The sequence below is a fragment of the Podarcis filfolensis genome (genome assembly GCF_964270895.1).
Source record: "Podarcis filfolensis genome assembly, chromosome: 3".
In the NCBI taxonomy this organism is placed as follows: domain Eukaryota; kingdom Metazoa; phylum Chordata; class Lepidosauria; order Squamata; family Lacertidae; genus Podarcis; species Podarcis filfolensis.
In genome coordinates, this window is record NC_139606.1 from 99,568,907 (window position 1) to 99,586,356 (window position 17,450).

Consider the following 17,450-nt stretch of genomic DNA (forward strand, 5'->3'; position numbering starts at 1 on the left):
ATATATATATATATATATATATATATATATGTATATATATATATATATATATGTTTCCCCTGCTTTAGTAACCTTCAGTACAAGACTGTTCATGTTTGCTCTGAAGTAAGTCCCACTGTGTTAGGTTTGGCTCCCTAGCAAATGAGTTTAGGATTGAAACATTTACCATTCTTCTGTGTTAAATATACTACTACTAGATTCATCATTCTTAACATTTTCCCGTTTGAGCAACATGTGAAAATGATTGGCTGCGCAGTGTATAAATCAGCCAGTTGTTTCTGTAGATCAGGGATGGGGAACCTGTATTCCTACAGATGCTGTTGGACTCCAACTCCCATCAGGTTCATTCAGCATGACCAGTGGCCAACAAATATGGAAACTGTGGCCCTTTAGTTGTTGTTGAAATGTACCTCCCATTATTCCTGACCATTGGCCATGCTGGCTGGGGCTGATGAGATGGGAGTCCAATAGCACCTTGAAGGTTACAGGTTCCCCATTCCTGCTGAAGACTTTCCTTCAGTGGGCCAATAAGCATATTTGTGTCTAGAACGACTCTTGAATGACTCAATGCTTGTTTCATTTCAGTGCGGAAGCAGTTAGAAACCTTCTCACGGTAAGTGCCTACTCCACTGGGAGCATATTCACTAAAACAGCAACATGACCTTCCATTTTATAAGTCTGCACAGCTTTACCTTTTGATGCTAGTAATTCACTTAAGAGGGCTCACAGTAGTCTCACCACACTGCAGAAACCATTTGTAATTCTCAAGGTACTTTTTATCCCCAAACAATTGGCTTCCCGGGTCTGTAATATTGCTTTGTGCTAATAATTTTCCTGCTTTTATTTGAGATATCTGGAACCCTCTAGAAAGTGGGGGCGAGGAAATAGGTCTTAAGTACCACTTCATCCTCTTCTGCTTCTCTTTAATTGACCCAGTGGAAAAAGGGAGGATATTGCAAGTGTTTTAGCAATTATCCCAAGAAATAAGAGATTCAGTGGGTTTGTGTTTATGAAGTTTAAACAGCAGCTTTGACACCTTTTCCTATTGCTCCAGATCAGGATCTTAATGATTCAATCCTGTACCCACTTGCATGGGAGCAGGCCCCTTTGAACTCAGTGGGGCTTACTTCCGAGTAGACATATATAGACGATTGCATTGTTCCAAACTGTATCATCCAGACCGGGCTGGGTTCCTTTCTTTGGGTTGCAAAGCCTCCTGTGTCTTAGTCAATGAAATGTTCACAGGGCTGGTTCCCCAGCTCCCCAGCTAAGTAATTCAGTAGCATACCCCCCAACATTCCTCAGGTAAAAATAGGGACATTGTATTCTACATCATTATCACGGCTGCCCCCTTTCTTTTGCACATTTTTTTATTAACGTTTTTGATGATACAGACAACCCTCTGAAGCCCATCTAGCTCCAGCACCCACCCCAACCCCCATAACCTCCTTGTCCCCCACAACCCTCAGCCAGCTATATCTTTCCCCATCACCCCCAGGGCCTGTTCTTGCCCATCCAGCTGCCCCCTTCTCTTCAAGCCTGACCTCCTTCCTGTTTTTTATCTGGCATGACTGGCTGGATCAGCGATATCAAAAGCAACACGATGGCCAGAAACAATAACAATGTGAACAACTTTATGGAATAATTCAAAACATCTAAACTAACAAACTAAAGTCTCTGAAAGTCTCTGAAAGTCCTTAAATGAATCACGGTGGCAGACTTTACCAGGCGAAAAGCAAGCTGTGAAGCTTTGTATAATCAGCAAATGTCCAATTCTGATGTCCAGCTCTGAACTCTGCTGAACAGTCTTTCCGGATAACAACTACTGTTTCATTGAATTCTTCATCAGCCAATTAGTTCAACATTTGTAAGCAGAAAAGAGACTTTAGTTTGTTTGTTTTGATGTTTCAAATTATTCCATAAAGTTGTTCACATTGTTATTGTTTCTGGCCATCGTGTTGCTTTGGTATTGCTGACTCATATTTTGCAACACAGGGGTTGGTTTGTTTACTCATTATGACCGGCTGAATGGCTAGCTGGGCTCCCCTCCAGGCCGGACAGTTGCAGCCTCCCTTGGTGGGAACAGCAACGTTGGTGGGGTCCCTGTCGCCTTCCTCTCCCTTCCCCCTCCTGCTGTTTCTGCTACTGCTGCTGCTACACCAGCCAGCTGGCCTGTCTGCTTGGCTCCCTCCCTCTTCCCCCAACCCCACCTTCTCTGACTCCCAGGAGCAGCAGCAATGGAGGTGGTGTGGAGGAGGAGAAGGCAGTCTCAGTCACCAACTTTCTCTTCCTTCCGCTTCTCCCAAAGTGGAGTCATTTCTGGTTAGCGTACCTTAACAAAGATGGGAATTCGAGGCTCTACATGACAAACTGAGAAGCCATGATGCCTTAAGGGTTTTCATGACACGCTGATGTTGGTGAGAATTTCTTGGGATTGATTATGAGGGCATGTTTGGGATTTGGGGCTATATCAGAGTCTAGGCAGCCAACAGCAGAGAAGGGATTCCAACTAGGAAAGAGAACTGTGGGGCAAAGAGGAGGAAACAAATACTACAGAAACTACATTTTTAGTCTAACAGGGTCAGAGAGCCTCCAGAACTTATGGTGAGCCAGCAACACAGGGAAATGAGCACTGGTGCAGTTTGATATTAGAAGGTCCCAGGTTCAATCCAGGAGGGCTTTTGTGGTATTGTCTCATAATCTATACCAATATCTATATAGTTGCTTAGTCACAGAGGTTCAGCTACTTAGCCTGGTGTGGAAAACCACAGATGACTTAACTTAGTGCTTGAAACACTGCAAAATATTTTGAAAAAAAAGTTTCCAAGCTGTTTCTGCAATTTTGTGCAACTTGAAGGGATTAGAATTACTTTGTTTTGCAGCCAGGCAAACTTCACTGTACAAGAAATCAGGAAGGGGAAACCCTTCAGACGTATACACTAAGCTATAATAAAGAACCAAGAGGCTAGATAATAAACAGTGTCACAGTGGACCAAGAGAAAGTCCAGTAGCTTTGAACACTGCCGTGTTTAAATTCAAGATTAAAATATGGCACATATGTAATGATTTTAATTTAAAAGTACCTGCTCCCTTATTGGATTCTTCTGTTAGAAATTGAAGCTGCAAATCTTAATTCTAGGCTGCCTCTTTGACTTCAGTATCTGAACTTGCTTTTCTTCTTCCCTTCCTCCATGGTTTTTATAATTCTAGGTGCTTTCTCTGTGCAGAAGGCAATGGCGATAATGAAAACTGGGACTAAAATAGCTAATAGACCCATGCATCCATTTTTCTAAATGCCTAAGCAATGGGATACACAGGATGAACTGCCTCCTTAAAGTCGGCTTCTCTGTTGACTCTGCCAACTTTTAATCAAGGTCCGCTAAAAAGCTTACCCACAGCTTCACATGTAAAGAAAATAAAGTCAAGTTGGGAGAGAGAGGCATAATCTGACCACTGTGTTTCTCTAGTGACCTGGCACAATTCCCATCTGGATGCTAGATAAAGAATAAAATAAGAAACAGGACCTGAGTGCAGCAGCAAGTGATGGCGTTCCCCAGCAATTGCCATTCAGAGGATACTAGAAGTAATAAATAGTCATTGTGAAAAGTAGTCATTGATAGCCTTCTTCACCTTGTCTAATCCTCTTTTAATAAAACTATCTAAATCGGTGGGCATCCCCATATCTTTTGGTGAGAAATAACATAGTTTAACTATGTGCTGTGTTGTGTACCTTTATACTCCCATTAAACGGCTATAGTCCAACGCTAAATCACAAGCTTTGCATGCAAAAAGTTCCAGGTTCAGTCCCTGGTATCATCTCCAGAGCTGTTGCCAATCAGTGTTGATGGTGCTGAACTAGATAGACCAATAGTCTGTTTTAGCATGTGTGTGTAATATATATATATATATATATATATATATATATATATATATATATATATATATATATATATAAAGGGCAGAGAATAAAATAGCTGAACAATAAAATTTTTAACTTTTGAAAAATAAAAGCAAATTAAATAATTTTTTCATGAAATCAACTTTGCATTGTTTTCAAATACTTCATGAAGGACCTCCAGCAGCGATAACCACAAGCTCTGATGCTGTATTTTGCAGTTTCCGGATAGTCCCAAGCAAAAGCTCAGTCGGTAAATTAATCACGATGCATTACAGTAATCTAATCAGGAGGTTGCTTTATAAAATTCTTATGTTTGATATCCACGGAGCTCAAAGCTGATTGCGTGGTTCTTCCTTCCATGTTATCACAGCAAGAACCTGTGAGGTAGGTTATTCTGAGAATCGGTGGCTGGCCTGCGGGAGATTTGACAATCTAACCATTACACCTCATTGATTACCAGAATTATCATATGCAGGTGCTCTGTGCCACAGATGCCACAAGTAATAACAGTGCTCCAGTATTTTAAAATGAAGCTGGTTTGAAGTTCCCAGAAATACTTGATAGTTTACAGAGAGTAGTTTCCTTGCATAAATATTGATGCTGGGTCTGCAGAATATTATTGGGAGGGAAAATGAGCTTCCCCGATGCTGGCAAAGCAGCATCTCATTTATGCAACAGCCTCTTGCCATGATGCTCTGGCTTTCCTGCAGCACCTTGGGGCATTTAGAATATCATAAATTGTAAGCCACTCAGACTGTCATCCGCGAGAGCCTTTGCAGTGAGACCAATCATGCCTCATAGGACATTTCCTTGCAGTTTCCACTTCCCCACTGCCTGACCCCCGTCATGTGAAATCTCTGATTATGGCACTCCATAAGGCTCTGAACAAAGAGACACTGGGGAAAGAGTTTCTTGAGTAGATGTTGATGGGATTTGCTCCAGATTGTGGGCTTCTTACTAGACTTGATGGTACTACAGCCATCATCAGAGCATGTCACGCTGGTGTTAAATAGACGGTTCTGAGACCAATCTCAATAAAACTTAAATTTTATAGAATTGTACATGTTCTAGCTGTGGGTTAAACCACAGAGCCTAGTACTTGCCGTTCAGAAGGTCAGCGGTTCGAATCCCCGTGACAGGGTGAGCTCCCGTTGCTCGGTCCCAGCTCCTGCCAACCTAGCAGTTCGAAAGCACGTCAAAGTGCAAGTAGATAAATAGGTACCGCTCTGGCGGGAAGGTAAACGGCGTTTCTGTGCGCTGCTCTGGTTCGCCAGAAGTGGCTTAGTCATGCTGGCCACATGACCCCGGCTCCCTCGGCCAATAAAGTGAGATGAGCGCCGCAACCCCAGAGTTGGTCACGACTGGACCTAATGGTCAGGGGTCCCTTTACCTTTACATGTTCTAGAGTTGGAAAGGGCTCTAGCTTAGTGATAGGATGCATGGTTTCATGCAAAATGCTCCTGGCATCTCCAAGAAGAGTTGGACTAGACCCTTGTTTGGAACCCTGAAGAGCTGCTATCAGTCAATACTATCAGGCAATACTGAGCTTTATAGACCAATAGCCTGATTTAGTGTAAGAGCAGCTTCTTAAAAAAAAACCCCATCTTTTTCAAGCACTACCATAAGGATTTTCTACAATCATAATGCAGAACTGTCAGTTCAGTTTCTCCCAGTTTCTACATTTCCCAGCCTTAAATTCAGTTTGCCACATTTCTGCAACCATTCGCAGAAGTTTTAGCAAATCCTTATTAAAATTCATCCATGTTGCAGGGCAGACTTCTCACAATGAACACATTTTAGTGTGCAGTTTTGATTAATATGCAGATTTGTGGAAATATCCTTGTCTAATATAATGCATTTTGTATGTTATTTTTTACTGATGTTTGCATTTTTGTGCATGTTGCTTGGCTGGAGAACTGCACCACAAAATTCAGAGCAATGCACCTTGCAAAGGATAATTTTGTTTGGTCCACATATTGTTTTGAGAAGTGCATATTTAGGTAATTTCTCATTAAAATGCAAGTGAAATTATCCTTGGTCCCTCTGATACTGAGAAGTGCAAATGTCATGAATATTTTTTCCCCCAAAGTAATTTCAAATACAAGTATTTAATTATTTGCACTTAAGCCCTGTCTCAACCAGATCGCAAACATTTTAAAACAAATGTTCCCAAACTGAGCAAGCTCTGGCCATTTTGTTTGAAATTATTAAAACTCATTAAGCCAAACAAACACATTGTTGACCTGCTTCTGATTTGCATGTGATGACTTGTGAACATCAAGATGAGTTCCTCAGCTGTCTCTTGGGCAACCTTTCTTTAGCGGCCAAGGTATTCAGCTCACAAGGGAATGTGGTTCTGATTAGGGAGTCTATTTAGGAAAGTTTGTGGTGAAAATGCAGAATGGCAATTCAGTACAGGAAAATGATAATTAACATAATCAACATAGTCTCTTACAAGTTATTCCCAATTCATTATTATGTTTATTTCATAATAGGAAAGCTAATCCTTCTATAAATATTCAGAAGCCAGTCTTCTGCTTACTAACAGCAGCAAGATTGATGTTTGCTAAACATTGCAAAAGGCAGCAGAGAGCTAAGAAAGGGAATTGGTTGAGCAGGCTGTGGGAGGTGATTAATTTGGTGAAAGTTTCCAAAAACTTAGTATTACATGCAAAAATGTATGGGAGAGTTGGAGACTGTTTGTTTCACTAATGCAGTTATAGCTCTTGGGTTGTTCCCAATGAAGTCATACACAGAGTTGAGCCCATTAAAATTAGGCATTTATTTCAGTGGGTCAACTCTTGAGTATAGCTTCAATTACATACAGCTGTCAATTCCAAATGTCAAATATCTGAAGCTGATTTAAAAGTGGGTGGGTGGGTGCTTAGAAATGATTTCTTTTATATACAGTAATTGTACCCATGCTTTTTCTGTATGTATCGTTCCTTCATGCAGTATGTATGTGTGTGTGTGTGTGTGTGTGTCTAATAATTTACAGTGCATTCCTAGCCATGCCTACTCAGAAATGTCTTATTGAATTCAATGGGACTTACTCCCAGGTTAGTGGGGTTAAGATTGCAGCCTTCATGATCATTTGATGATAGATGCATATTTGCAATGTTCTGAATACAGAAATTTTAATTTGGGGTTTCTTTCATATGCAATCAAACTGTTCAAAAATGAAGCTGGGCTTAATGACAGAAGTGCAACACCAAAATTATTTTATAACCAAATATCTCCCCATAGATTTGCTTACACATGTGGGAAGGTGCATATTCTACTCCATCAAGTTTTCTGTTCCAGCAGTGACTGACTGCAAGCACAAATACTTCTCCACCTTACCATTCAAAACATGCTTGCTCAGATTGTGTTTATAGCACACTTGTCCTCTGCATGTGTGTTCAGAAGTAATTCCCACTTGTTCAGTGGAGCTTATAGTCAACTTTCCCCTTTTCTTGCGAGGAATCCTATTCGGAATAAGGGAATTTTCTTTTAAAAAAAGGAACAGTTGACAGCTATGGTTTATTCCTAGGTAGGTGCACATAGGACTGGAGTCTTAGAGCCCTTAGTGAGTTGATATTCCTATCTATCTATATCTATCTATCTATCTATCTATCTATCTATCATCTATATCTTACATGCGCATCATACTGTGAATTTAACTCAGGCTATCTTTGTCATGTCAAATATGAGTCTGAAATGGTGCTGAATAACACTTGGTTAACTTCTGTGTATCTATAGAAAAAAAATATCATTTTTCTTTATCTTAAAGATCTTCTTTGTGAAGATCTTCCCATAAGTAGTGTAATATGAAGATTCCTAAGCAGGTCTCTTTCATTAAAAGTTTTTTTTTTTTTTTACTGCTATAACTAACCTCTCACAGAAGAGATACAAGTCTTGCCCCACTCATTGTCACTGCTCATAGTAGTAATTTGGATGAACTATTCACAATTGCTTTTACACCCCACCATTATTCTGCCCCTTCCACACTATCAAAACACTGTCCTTTTTCACATTAGAAAAACCCAGTTATATGCACAAATGTGTAGTAACCACTCTGAAAGACTCTCCCCTCCTCCGGTCTGTTACATCTGCTATATCTCACTTTCTTCTCACATGATATAGCTCAACACAGCATGCATAGGGGTGGGAAGCAAAATGTTAAGGCTTGCAATTGAGATGTACTAGAGTAAAAATAGATTTACATTTCTGGAGATAACACTGTGCTGCATTTACATCGAAACAGAGAGCTGTAAAGGTTGCACCAGCCATTTTTGGCTCAGTTTTGGCATTTTTAGGCTGCAGTCCTATGCACACTGGGAATAAACTCCGTTGGATACAGTGGGTCTTACTTTTGAGTAAACATGTTAACTGTCGGTGACTAGCGATGCAATTTGGGTTGGAAGGATCAACTTATTTCTGGTCTGTGTCAATGTCACTTGAGTTCTTTCATAAGTCCATTCCATCCCATTCCTGCCTTATTTTTATTTTAAAAATCCTCATGAAAATTTATAAATGTATTTCAATGCCCATTTGTGTTTTATCTTAGTGTTTGCATTTCTAAATTTAATGTAAGCACATTTTAGTCTTTTTTGAACTGTGTTTCAAAATTCAGGGAAATGCAAAATCCTCAGCACATTCGGCTGGGAGAAGCAGCTCAGGTCATTTTGCGTTGAAATTTACAGAAATTGAATTCTTCAAGCACTCCTAAATACAGCACAGTATCTTGTTAGTCACCTAGACACTGAAACCCTTTCACCTGTGTGGTAGGCCCATTGTGGGAAACAAATTTATCTGTCCTAGTTTAGGCATGTGGGAACTTGCACTACACAAGGGGAATGAAGAAGTCCTGTCTGTGGGGCAGGTATATAGGTGTGTGTTTCTGCAGTCACAACTGCAGAAAGTTGTGAGATGTGGCTCACTGAGCCAAAGAGATGTGGCGCAAATAGCTTGTCTGTTTTTGCACATTAGCTTTCTGCATCTTAAAGCAGGGACATCTTTTTGACCACATCTTCATGCACAGGCAAATGCCCCTCTGCATCAAAATGCGACGTGGGTGCGATGAATCGCATCCACGGAGCATTTCATTAGAATGTCAAAGACAGTTCCTCTGCTCTTCCCTCCTCAGGCACATTTTCAAAAGAACCAAGGGGGTAAACCACAGTTAGAATAGGTGGTCTCTCATAACAATGCGAGAGGGTATCTGTTTTTAGGCATATTGAATTCATTTGGCAAACATAAAGAATTCTTGCTTCAGAAAAAGACACACTGTGACAAAACCACAGGAAATTGAATTTTAAAGATGGCTGGCTGCCTCCCTCCTCATCCTTTGTGTTTATATATATATATAGAGAGAGGGGGGGATAATGGGTAACATCTTTATCCTCTCCCTTGCCATTAAAGGCTACAACCAGGTTCTCTTAAGCTTTTTTAAAAAACAAACAATGAACAAATAATGTGTTGAGTGTAAGGGAAGACTATGCAGCTCCCATTTTCCATGTTTACAGCTGTTTCCTGTGAACACCTTTGTTGTATTCTGTTCATTATATGTTTGTATTTAAGTAGTTTGTCCTGAGCAGGACCCAGTAGTCGAGGGAGGTGTTGAGAGTCTCAGAGCAAAATAGGCAGAGGGAAAATCAGGCAGAGAATGTATGTGCCTGGATGTGATTAATGAAGATCTCTTTAAGAATCACTAAGATCTATTTCTAATGGATGCAGGGATAATTACCAGAACCTTATAGTGAGAAAAGGCCTGAAGGAGCATGATAATGCCCAGGGCTTTTCTTCAGCTGCTACTCAATGGAACTCAGTTCCAGCACCTCTCAAGTGGGCACTGTTGCCATTATACAGTAAGAGAACAAGGGAGATGTTCATGATTAGCTTCAGCACCATTTTAAAAAATAAAAACAGTACTGATAAGGCCAGTGCAGTAGAACATGATCTACTCAGTGCTGACTGTCCCTAAAAGTGGAATGACCCTTGTTGTTTCCATACTCTGCTGATAGCATGGTGTGGCATGGAAAATGATACTGGTGGCACTGGATGTTCAGGGCTGTTGTATGCATTGTGTGTCTGTGCATGTGTGTGTGCAGAAACCTCTTGAGTTGTGTACCTCAGGAATGCAACCTACTGTACAAAGGTAAGGGTCACATCCATAGATCCACCTATTTTTGCATCTGGTCTCGCCCACTGCTGGTATGCGGCCTCCAGAAGGTTGCCCATGAGAAAATGCAAGAAGTTTACAGCCATTTTGGTTTCCCAATGCAAGGAAATGAGATTTCCAAAGATGGGTTGTTGTTGTTTTTTCCAGGATCATAATCCAGATCTGGGTGTCAGGTCAGGTCTGCATCATCCCTAGCTAGGACTGATCTAAAACCTGAATTGTGCCCTGAATCTGATCAGGGGACCATGCACAGCCCTATCAGCAATGCTTGCCCCCATCTACAGCAAATGACCCATTACCAGCAGATCTCAATGTCCTTTCTGCTTTATTCACTTTTCTCCATTTTTGCATGTGCTTATAAATATGTTTAAATATTTTTTAAATAAATATACAAAAAAATAATAAGAAGCAGAACATACTATGTGTGATGGTCCTGTATAAATGTACCACAAGACATTGCTTTATCTCTTTTGTCATATCTAGGCATACTCTTCATTTATGGAAAGGAACCCAGTCTAAGATTTTATCCATTAGCACAAGGGCTTCCTTCTGTGTAACCAGACCTCCTCTTCCTCTCCTCTTTCCTCATGCCCTCCAAATCTGTTCTAGGTTTCCCCCCAATATTCTGGGACAGATTTTGGGGTGTGTGGAGGATGCACGCAGAGAGGGAGTAGAAGTCCATGCAACCCTTAACTCACAGTGCATTGATCTGCGCTCCACCTTAATGATGAGTGCCTTTTTTCCTGGGCTTGTAAAGAATCTTACAAACTGGATCACATTTGGGGTGCAAAACATTAAAGATTGCAATTCAGAGGTGGTATTGTAATGTGGAAACAGGTAACACTGTGTTGCATTTATACATATTAAATAATTATTTACAGAAGAACAGCAGAGAATATCAGCTCAGGCTATGCAATCCTTTAAGAAATAAAATAATGCAAAAGGGCCCCATTTGTATTTAATTTGGACTGAACAGTATAAATTAAAAATTCAATGAAAATTATTCAATCCAAATTAAATAATTATGAAGTGAAAAAATCGTGTTTCTTTCTTTCTTTGACAAGTTGTTGTCTTTTATTCTTTTTTAATATATTTGATCCTCCCTTCCTTCAAATAATATGAATTTAATGTGTAGTGTTATTAATTCTAGAAAAGCATAATATTTCAAGTGAGATGCTTAAGGAGATGGAAAGGACCTGGAGATTAAGATAATGTTTCATAAAGATTAAGATAATGTTTCATAAATAAAAGAGGATTTTTCATCTGTTCATGTAGCCTATTTTTTCACATAATTCCCCACTTATGTGCTATTAAAATTTGCGTGAGAAAAACTGTTCTGCTTGAAGGCAGAAGGGAATGGAATTTTAAACATTTGGTTTTCTCTCTCTCTCTGGTATATAAAGGGTATTTCTCCTTAAATTTTGAACATCTCAAACTACTAGTCCTGAAAATGATAACAAATTTGCAGCCTTGTAACATATACTATATTGACTGATTTATAATCAGAATTTTGTTTGTAGAACTTTTCTTTTATACTCCTTTCACTAAAGTGAAAATGTTTTCATTTCAAACTACATTTTATTCTGCCAAGTGAGGATTCCCAGGTAAGATCCTCCCTCTATTGTGTGGGCAGGTAATCCCTCCCCTACCTGGCCTGGTCTCCTTGGCAACGCTTCCCCCAGGTGGGACTGGACAACTGACTGAGGTAGGCGGAGACCTCCAGGTATCCCACCTGAGGGATGGCAAAGCCAAGCCTATGCTGTTGGAGCCGCTCCAGATCTAGGGGCTGGACGCGGCCACGCAAAGGGCGCCCCCCGTTTTAAGCGGGGAGCGGTCATTTCAAACTACATTTTATTCTGCCACTAGAAAACTTGTTGCTTTCTGTAGACAGTGTAGACAGGCTTACGTACTACTTACTGTTAGAATTTTGTACCAATTTCAAATTGCCACCATATTCCCATTTACGCAGAGGAAAGCCTAATTGAACTTTGTGGTACTTCTGCAGACATATATAAGTGTGTACAGGATTGTGGGCTAACAGTGCAATATATATAAGATTGCACTGTTAGCCCACAATCCTGTACACACTTAGTTTGGGAGTAAGTCTCACATCCCTAGCTGCTTCATCCAGACACAGAAATCCAGCTAATATGTAAAAGACTAAAATGCTCATTTTTTAAAAAGCACCCTTAGAAGCAAAGGTGTTTATATGCAACTTAATACAGCTATGTGTGGATAGCGTGCACATTTGAATCTGCACTCAGATGTGCATTCCACTGAAAGCAATGCACAGAGACTATAGATGGCATCTGCATTCAGATGAGCATTTAAATGTGCATCAGATTCAACACCTAGGGTTCCTCATCCAGCAACTGCAAAGCATGCAAAACCTTGCCCAAGTGGATTTCCTTAGCTGGACTGGAGTGATAACTTCTATGGCAAACCTGGTTCGGGTTTTCGTTCCTGGTAGCTGCTGACAACTATGTCAGTTTGTTTCTGGTACCCTGCTAGGAATGTCAAGAGCAGTGCTTGAGATAGGGCAGGGGCAGAGGGGGCCTGACCCCTTATCTTCTGTGGTGGCCCCCTTAAGAATGTTGTGAGGAGCATGACTTGGCTAAAACTACAGTGGTACCTCGGGTTACAGACGCTTCAGGTTATGTGATTTCAGGTTGTGCACTGTGCGGGTTACTTCCGGGTTTCAGCACTCGTGCATGTGCAGAAGCACTAAATCATGCTTTGCACATGCGCAGATGCACTGAATTGCAACCCGTGCATGCACAGACGCGGCGCTGCGGGTTGCGAACACTGCAGGTTGCGAACGTGCCTCCTGCACGGATCACATTCGAAACCCACGGTTCCACTTTATAGGGCAGGCTTCCTCAACCTTGGCCCTCCAGATGTTCTGAGACTACAATTCCCATCATCCCTGACCACTGGTCCTCATGAGAGTTGTAGGCCAAAAACATCTGGAGGGCGGAGGTTGAGGAAGCCTGCTATAGGGAGTCAGCAGTTGAGGCTAACAGATTTCACTAAGGACTGCCACATTTTGAGCACAGCTCAAAACAAATCTGTGGTGGTGCTCCTGTTCTGGGTTTTGTGTTCCATATCTCCTTCAAGCGGTACAAATCACTTTGCAATATTGATCACACCCGTGTGCCTAGGACAGAGGCAGAGAAGCTGCGGCCCTTCAGATGTTGTTGAACTTCGCCTCTCCCCAGCCCCAGCCAGCGTGGCCAGTAATTAGAAATGATAGTGGTTATAACCCAACAACACCGTGATGATCTCAGTTTCCTTGCACCAGCCTAGTGGAACATGCAAGTGGAAATGGTCCACTCCACTTAGACTTTAGTCAGTTACCAGTGTTTCTCATCCTTGGTTCCCCAGCTGTTATTGGCCTACAACTCCCACCATCCCCAACCCCTGCTCCTGCTAGCTAGGGATGATGAGAGCTGTAGTCCAACAATAGCTGGGGACCCAAGGTTGAGAAACACTGAATTAGATCATCCATATTAGTCACATGGATGCATCCCACTCTGCTCTGACAATGGATAGAATTGTGAAATTCTGTGGGAAGCTTAAATCACTTGGGAAGTTTTCACAGCAACTTTCCACCTGAGTTGCCCTTCCTGTGCAGTTTAGTCATTTCAAATACAGCTGAAGCAACCATGAAGTGGCAACCACACTGTTCCAATAACATTCTCAGGTATAGCTGAGTTGGTAGAGCATGAGACTCTTAATCTCAAGGTTGTGGGTTTGAGTCCCATGTGGGGCGAAAGATTCCTTCATTGCAGGGGGTTGGACTAGATAATCCTCATGGTCCCTTCCAACTCTGTGATTTTATGATCAGGCTAAATATATAGGATTGCGTTGTCAGTCAATTTGTAACCAGGTGAATTTCTTTTGTTTCCCAAACCCAGGGTGGTATTCAACTAAGTTTTACACAGAACAGATCTATTGGAATGAATGGACCAAATGTAGTCATGTATTTTATTTCCCAGGGATCTACTCTGAGTAAATCTTAGTTGACTTCCATCCTTTTCTCCATTAATGATCCTCAGTTCTCTGATTGGCTTAATAACTAGTTTGTATTTATAATAAAAATAATATATAAATCCCTGTTGAGAAATTGCTTACCTCTGCATCTCTCTGCTTTTTCTCCCCATACAGAAAACGCCGTAAGCAGTTTACTCGATCACAGCTGAAAAGAGCTTGTAGGACCCCATGCACTTTAATTCTGAGGAAGGTGAAGTCCCTTCTGACTCACAAAGAGACTCAAGAGAATTTGAGCAATCATTCACAGCTGAAGATGCAACAGTGAAAAATTTGTTTTGTTGCTATTTTGAAAGCATCACCCTATAAAGAAGAATGTTCAGAAATTGGACAGGAGAAGGTTCTTTCTGTGTCTTTATACAGTGAGGACAGTTAAAGGCTGCATCTTGTTTTATTAAAGAGTAAAACACAGTTTTGAACTTTTCCATGCCTTGAAGTAAGGCAACCGGGATATAAGGAGAATATGTCAAAAAAGTCAGAAGATGGATAATATACAGAACCAGACAACCCGTTAACCCACCATCAACTTTCCGTTGCTGCTTCCCCTGGCACATCATATAAACTTCCATCAATAACATGAACTCTCTGAATGCAACTGTATGCATTCATACTATAGCATACTTCTGGTTCTGCCCTTTGAGGCTCCAGATATATTGCACTATCCCACCCCAAGCATGGAGATATATCTGTTGAAGCACAAATGCCAAGTTACATTGTCTTAACTTGATTTTGGGGTGCCCTGATTGAGGCATGTTGTTTTTCAGAAGTACTGAGAATCTTAGGTAAAGAAAGAACACATGTACACAGAAGAGTCTGAATGCAGACTGACGTTGGCTGAATTAGGTAACCAGCAATCCTCAGTAACCATCTCTGAAAGTGATTTTCTATCAAATCTTGGAAAGAAGCAGTACTTCTTACGTGGTGGTTTTTATGAGTAGCAACCGCTGGGCTGACAGTTCTTTCTTTAATGTAACATTAAATCTGTCTCTCTCATTATTTATTGATATTGTTACAGAACCTTGAGTAGCTCAGACAGGCAGGCCCTTTCTTGATGGATGACGGTGTCCAAGTTTTGATAAACAGAAGAAATAATTATTGTCAAACAGGGACAAAGGCATGCAACAATCACTCAACACTCAGGCCGTGGCACGTCAAACATTTATATCACACACGCACACACCCATCCTGCAAAGAATCGTGGGAACTGTAGTTTAGCTACCACTAAGCTACCATTTCCAGCTCCGCAAAAAAACTAGTGTTCCCGGGATTTGGAGTGTGTGTGTGTGTTGTATCTGATTTAAATGTATTTTGTGTGTGCTGACTTATTACGGTTGACGATCCCAGAAACTCCATAGGAATAGCCAAGCACCATCACCCCCTCTGATGTCAAACACAGGACATGACCGCTGAGAAAGAGGAGGGAGGTGCCAGCATGCTTGGATGAATCTGAGATTTGCAGAAGTAGAGAAAAAACCCACCTTTTAAAAAACTACTAAGGGGCAAAACAGCAACAAGCAATCAAATTGAGCATGCTGTTTGACAGCTAGAAAAAAGAGGATAACTTGGGGTTGGTGGAACAGGGAGTGAAATGTCCTGATTTGAGCCCTTGGTGGTGGGCATGAAATCCTGAACCATTGTACTGCAGGATATACAATGCTTCATTGTGAGTCCTACAGATAGTCTATAAACCCATTCTGCCAGAGGAGGAACCAATCCTCTGAGATGCAGCTGAGACTCTCATTACTCATTCCAGATCCCCTATACTAACTGTGCACCCTGATCTGACTTGGATCTGTGCCCCAAACTCATTTGGGGACCTTACCCAATTTCCTCCCAGACCACCAGCCCTTTTGAAAGACCTGGATTGCTCCAGGTTAGACCTGATCTGACCTGGGCTGATTCAGGGCTGCATGAACCCCATCTGGCCAAATTCCAAGGCAAACTGAATCAACCTGATTTAGTTCTGGATCTGATGTACAGTCCTAGTATTAACCACACACTTTAAATATATCCCAATGTCTATACTTTTTGTATTCCATGATATGAGTTCCTACTATGGTTGAACTTGATCACAGTTCCTCCCAAAAAGATGTTTAAAAAGGCTGTCTAGAGCACAACAGCTCCAACAATTGCCATTATGTTCTAATCTATAAAATGATAACTATAATTGGTATTGGGTTGTTTTTATTTTAAAAAACGTCAATTGTGGCAGATAATTATTACATAAGGAAATGTGTTGCAAATTCTCAGTTACCCGAACTGCTTTGTTGGGTCCTCCACTGCCTGTTTTTATGCCTACAAATGTGAATGTATATTTTTCAATAAAATAGAAAGGCCATGGAGTGTATTGTACCCATTTGGGAAATGCAGAAAGAGGGGGGGTTGGGGGGGCAAATATCTTCTTCAAAAAACCTTGGTTGTACTTCTGAGTGCACCTGATGATGGGATTCCAAAACCATTAGAGCAAAGACTCTGGATTTACACATTTTGCTTTGTAGCCTGATTGTTTGGGATTGGGTAACAATTTATATACAGGTATCGACTTCTGATTTAGCCCCATGTACAGAAAGCACTGCAAAATGAAATGTACAAGACTGTTGTGTAGTAGTGGGAAGTGAGAGATGAGAGTTTGGAAAGTCTGGTAATGTGTGTATCTGCATACAACTGTTGGGCACTCGTGTAAATATATCTCTGTACAATAAAGCTTCATTGTTACACAAATGTTTGATTCCCTCTGCACTCTGCAAGAAGAACCCCGAATCAACTGAATGCTTGAAAAGAAGATGCCATGTGAACCCCCTTTCTCCATATGAGCCAACCTGGACGCATCATGATCTGATCATGTTCTGAGGCCATTCTTCATGTCCCTCCTCCACGAGATGTCTGGAGGGTAGCCACACAAGAATGGTGTGGCTTTCTGCAGTGACTCTCTCCTTGTGCAATGCTCTCCCCAGGGGGGCTCGCCTGGCACCTTCATTACATATTCTTAGGCACAAGGCAAAAGCACCCCTCTTCTGCCAGGCTTTTGGTTAATTAAATAATCTATGGCCTTTAAAATGGTTGGGGGAGTTTGTTTGTTACTATGTTACGTATTTTTCTGTTTTTATAGTGTAAACTGCCCCGTGAAGGGTGGTATAGATCATGGTAGGCAAACAAAGCCCTGGGGGCTGGATCTGGCTCAATCACCTTCTAAATCTGGCCCATGGACGGTCTGGGAATCAACATGTTTTTACATGAGTAGAATGTGTCCTTTTATTTAAAATGCATCTCTGGGTTATTTGTGGGCATAGGAATTCATTCCCCCCCCCAAATATAGTCCAGCTCCCCGCAAGGTCTGAG

General features: G+C 41.2%; 1 protein-coding gene across 4 annotated transcripts in view; it reads left to right on the forward strand.

The window, feature by feature from the left end:
- MTA3 (metastasis associated 1 family member 3) overlaps positions 1–16,832 on the forward strand; it is a 122,458-nt gene extending 105,626 nt beyond the window's left edge. Inside the window, exons 19-20 of one of the 4 annotated variants that reach the window (XM_083605146.1) lie at positions 586–613; positions 14,229–14,368. In XM_083605146.1, coding sequence (XP_083461272.1) covers positions 586–613; positions 14,229–14,240 — 40 coding nt within the window. In that variant the 3' untranslated portion in view covers positions 14,241–14,368. Of the gene's footprint in view, positions 1–585; positions 614–14,228 lie in introns of all 4 variants that reach the window. The other 3 variants (XM_083605147.1, XM_083605145.1, XM_083605149.1) reach the window with 3 other exon arrangements.
- The last annotated feature ends 618 nt before the right edge of the window (positions 16,833–17,450 follow it).